The sequence below is a fragment of the Cariama cristata genome, unplaced genomic scaffold, assembly GCF_000690535.1.
Source record: "Cariama cristata isolate BGI_N322 unplaced genomic scaffold, ASM69053v1 scaffold21371, whole genome shotgun sequence".
Lineage (NCBI taxonomy): Eukaryota > Metazoa > Chordata > Aves > Cariamiformes > Cariamidae > Cariama > Cariama cristata.
Window position 1 is genome coordinate 136,777 of NW_009601377.1, and position 5,312 is coordinate 142,088.

The 5,312-nt window shown below is 39.9% G+C and overlaps 1 protein-coding gene across 1 annotated transcript in view; it reads right to left on the bottom strand.

Moving 5' to 3' along the window:
• The window catches only part of ZCCHC24 (zinc finger, CCHC domain containing 24), a 95,474-nt gene extending 94,308 nt beyond the window's left edge, over nucleotides 1-1,166 (bottom strand). The window contains exons 1-2 of the mRNA XM_009710434.1: nucleotides 1,158-1,166; nucleotides 661-861 (exon numbers count right to left, since the gene is read on the bottom strand). Coding sequence (XP_009708736.1) covers nucleotides 661-861; nucleotides 1,158-1,166 — 210 coding nt within the window. The remainder of the gene's footprint in view (nucleotides 1-660; nucleotides 862-1,157) is intronic.
• Between the last annotated feature and the right edge of the window lie 4,146 nt (nucleotides 1,167-5,312).

Here is a 5,312-nt window from a genome sequence, read left to right on the forward strand (position 1 = left end):
GAGGATGGAGAAACCTTGCACACCGTCGCTTGGAGTCTCAGAAAAAAAACTTGCAGATTGGTGAGTGGTTTTAGTGCACACTAGTTTATATCTCTTTTCTAAGGGAATAAATATTGCCAGCTTTGCCACTACAAAAAAGTTCTAGGAGTCCAAGATCACCGCATCTTGCCAAGCATAGCAAACCTCTTCTATGAGACGAAAGACATTTTGTACCAGAAATACTTGAAGCTTGTGTTACTGCAACACTGATTCAAAGTTCTCATCCAGTGTAACAATTTCTTCTCCTTTAGCATATGTAACTTGTTATATTTTTAAGTGCCTTTGCCAAACTGACTATACAGTGTGCTGCTTGAAAACATATTTTACACAATCTCTATGACAGAAAATTACATGGTAGCCATTTTTAAAGTTTCCAAAATCTACCTATTCTTGTGCCTAGATTAATATCTTTTGTAATGTTTATTAGGCAAATGAAATTGCGTATTTTTTCCATTGGCATTGTGATAAAGAATAGATTAAAAGAACACATGGCTAGCTTGGCACTTTGTCAAGATATTTTTTCCAGTGCTACTCACTCTAAAGAAGTTTTTCAGTCAAACTCTGTGTTACTGAATCAAGGAATGGTGAAAATTTTTCCAGAATATTGTATAAATTCCTTACCTGTGGGCAGTCTTTGATGTAGTGTCCCTTGTTAAAGCATAGGTGGCACAGGTAGTTAGGAGGTGGTCTCTTGCTGGGTTTTCTGGCTTCTGAAGAAAGGGATAGGTCAGAGAAATGCTCAGTGAGGGAGCTTAACCCATCCACAATGTTATTAAGAGAGCCATAAGGTGATGCACTCTTGTATAGACTGCTGCTCAGAGCCTGCAAAAGAAAAGAAAAAAGTCACATTAAACCTAGTACTGTGTTAAGGATTGTTCTGAGACTGATCTGAGTAGGGGAAGGATAAAAATAGCAGAAAAAAAGAGATTTTTTTTTTCATTAACAAAATGGCTGCTTATTTGAGGAGCGCAATATACGGGCCGTTAATAAAGAGGTTTCATGAAGGGAGTGCAATGGAGCTGGTCACCCCACTGCTGAGAAAACCACTGAGCTTGCCACGGTTCACTTAGTCCAACCTTTCCACTAAGCAACGATTGCTTTCTTATGTTTGATCATACCACATTCATGGTATCGTGAGAATTTGCAGGTAAAAAGCTGAAAGAACAACCCACAAAAGGGCACATTTTTGTGTCCAAAACTACTTACATGAACAATACTGAAGTCAGGAAAAGGAAAAGAACACCAAGAAAAATGTAAAGTAATTTTTAATTTCCAATCTGGTTAATGCCACAGTCAACATAGAGTCCTGTGTTCAAACAATAACAAGAAACATTCAGATCTACATTTATCTCAGATTTTCTAAGGGGAAACCTGCTGTGATTTAAACATTTCCTGATAAACAATAAATACCTAGTTTTTGTACTTCACCTCAATAGGATCTTCACTCTCTCAATATGCAAATCAAAATCAGGAGCACCTAAATTGCCATTCAGTAGTTTTAGAACAGCAGGAAACCCATAATCACCTAAATAGCTAATCTCCCTAATGGAGGTAACAAGGATTCATTCACTTTAATGTGTTAAGGCTCAAAAGAAACGTGTAGTAGGAGTTTAAATAATAACTTTTTAAAAAATTACCATGGTAATGAAGCACTGTAGAAACAGGACCAACTATTGACAGTCCTCTCCACCCTGAAATGATGGGACACATTTCACAGGGTGTTTCTATGTTAGGTCTGATACACCTCACAGTAATGCTATGCTCATCTAATTCTCCTGGCATCAGAGAATTACTGCTGGCTTATGGAAATTGAGGTAAGAAGAGGTCTAATCTGCCTCTGTGGAGACCTTGTTTTTCAGTGCTATTAAACCCAAATATTTCAATTGAGTCTTTATATATGTTGTACATGTTTTCATATGTTTATATATGTTCTATACATATTGAAGACGTGCACTGAAATTGATTTAGAGTGTGAAAGAAATCTGAAATGGAATGACATTTATCTCGGAGATCTCAAACATCAGGATGTCTGCACAGTGAGTGCATTTTCTGGTTAACAGTCACATACTGAAAGAATGATATTGAAGCTCTAGGCACAATTACCTGGATGAGTCCCAACTATCACCGAATCTCATCCCAATACAGATGGTGTATACTGTAAATAAAAATTCAGCCTAAGTGGCAGGCCACCACCATACAGATAATCCGCTTCACCCACCTATACTCAAACATGACTATAGGATCAATTCAAAGGGCCACAGAGTAGAGTCTGATCTCACGGGGGACTTCACACATGTTCTGGCACTGAAACACCCCTCATTTTACCCCCAGCACAGCACAGTTCTGTACTGGTGCAAGACGTTCTGGCTGCTGAGAGGAGAATCAGCCACTTTGTTTCAGGGGTTAAACCCACACATTTTTAAAGGAAAAGCTATTTCAAAAACTAACAGAACACTTTTAGCTGCTTTAGCCACCAAGCAACCAAAGATACCTCCAATGGTCACTGGAATTTATTTTCTAGGATTTACTGGACGCTATTGGAATGAGAAATTCTTGGCATCAAATTGTTAAAAGGAAGGGGAAGTGCTATGGATGCCAAAATAGTATTAATTAAGGGTCTTCAAGATTAGTTCTTGTCTCCCTAGGAGCCACTTTCTCTTACAGCTACTACGAATAATACAAAATGTTTCTTTTTAAGAGCCCCTCTTACCAAGAGATTCTTAAAGTACTTCACATGCATTACACCTATGAGCAACCCTGCAAATTCCCTATTATTTGATTTTTATAGAAGGGTGGGTGTACGGACGCACAGAATGTGTGAAATCATAAATTCTTTACCCATTGCCAAAATCTGGAACATCCCCTGGGGATGCAGGATATATAACTCCTGCCCATCAGGAGGCTGCTATTTCTGCCCCCAGGGCCAACCCAGTGACAAAACAAAAAAACAAAACATGTCTATCTGCTGCCTTCAGCGGCCTTTGAATTGGACATACGGCTCACAGTGGTGACTGTTTTCTTTTCTACATATCTTTTACACTGAGCTATTACCCCCATTATAAGGGAGCAATTTGGCACCACGACTGGATATTACATAATTCACTCCTCCGCCAGCCCTTCTTGGCACGTTTCGGGTCAATATGGAGACGTCAGGGTTGCAATGACCACAGTTTTGCCCACTCTGTCAGCAAACCTTTAGAAACTTTTGCTTGTTTCAACCATGGCAGCCAGCAGTCTTGTCAAAGGCTAGGATCCCATCAGACTACAGGCTGTACTGACACTAAATCATAACCTTATCGGCCACCGAGGGCTCTGTGGCCGAAGCGTGACACATGGCTCTGAAAGTGGCCACCTGGTTCAGCTGGCAGGGCATGTGTGTGATACGTGCCAAAGCTGGACACACCAAAACATCCAGTCTGCACACACCACCATGAAATACTTCCCTATAATCATATTGAGACTCAGTGTTAAAAAAGGGAAAGACACAAATACAACATCCCAGAAGATAACAGTAAAGGAAAAGATGGGCATTGCCAACGTCACTGATGCTTCAAAGAACAATGAATTCATTAAGGAAAATTCCTAGATGATCCCAAGATGCAGCCCATTCCTCCTGGTATAGAGTTAGGAAAACTACTTCAGCAGTTCCTGCCAACTTGACCGAGAAAATGGTGTTAAACCAGTTTAACTCTGAGTTAATGTGAAAAACAAATCAATCTGGCACTTGAAAGATACTATAAAGAGCACCAGCACAAATGGTGCTACATCCTGTTGTCAGCTGTGGAAATCTCCAGTTCTTCAGAAGGAGATGAGGAAAAATGCTATTCTAAAAAGCCAAGTTATATCATAAGGGTGGTGGTGGGAAAGTTCATCCCAGCCCTTGGAATCAAATAGTGAAAGCTCAGGAACATGTAATGAATGTCCTGAAAGCAAATGGTGATTTAGTCCATTTTGACTTTGTAGAAGACAAGGAGTGAATGAATATTGCTGAGATACATAAAATAGTTGTGTTTGTTTTTTATCTGGGGCATTTAATTGAGCAAATTGGCAATTCAGCCCTTACTAAGTGTTTGCACTGCTGCAAAGGGATTTTTAAGATGGGTTTTGAACAAAAACTTTGAATTAGCATCACACTCAAAGGGGATGTCCAGGGGATGGTCAGAGTGACAGGGAGAATGTTGATGGTCTCAGACAGAGGACAGCAGAAAGGAAAATGGAGAGGAAAAGGGAAATGCATTCTGACTCTTTCTGGTCTCGAGTGTATTGGTCCATGTCTGGGAGGTGGCAGGGAGACTGCTCCTCTGATGAATTCCACCAAACGCAATGACTGCTTTGTGTTCACAATGTGGCACTAGCAAAGCCAACCTATTTCTTTAAAAGTAGGCAATAAATAATACCTCTCAAATGGAGTCTCATTTTGAGCTATAATAGGATAGAAAGGATTTGGCAGTGAAAGGGTTAGTGCTCTCAAGAAGCTGAAAGACCACACTGCATGTCCTAATTACAAGGCTCATCAGGCCAGCTGCAATGAATTCAGGATTTCCTTATCTTGCTGTAACTGGGAGGATGGGGGACCTGATGGTAAAACTTAGAAACTGACTTGGTGGGAAGCTTGAGCTGATAACATAAGTAAGTTTGTTTGTTTGTTTGTATTCCTTCCTATGAAACTTGTTGACTTAGTTGAATGTGAACCAAACTGAAAATCTGGTGCTGTATTTTCCAAAGGTAACCTCTCTGCTCAATACTTCTTTAAACATTATCTGTTGGCGGTGCTGGGAAGCAAGGCTTCCTTTGTTATTTGTTTGCTAAGTGTTTCCAGTTAAAGGGCACGTAATCTGTAAGGTTGCAGTGTGGTCCTTTGTGAAAGAGGCAGCTATTGTCTTCCATAGCTTCTCACTCTGATTTCCAGTTGGGTAACATATGTGAGTGACTCATGAGTTCCAGCATCTAACTCACCTCTAAGAATTTCCTAGTTAAGTGAGTGATCTAGCAAATACTCTTGATTCCCTTGGCTGGGCTCTGCCTTTCAGAGATAGCTTTGCGGATTGATGTGCCAAGAGGTGGATAAGGAAATACTGAAACAGAGTTTATCTCCTCAGCTTCTTTTTCAGCAATGGTATAATGTTGAAAATAAATACAATGGTACTCTTAGGAATATGCAACAAAACATTTGAACAAATAGGTGTTAAGTCTTACTTTCCAAATTTCCCACTAGTATGGCTACTGCTTTAGCTGTGAAGGTATTTTTTTTTTAATGGGGAGCAGAAAGCACA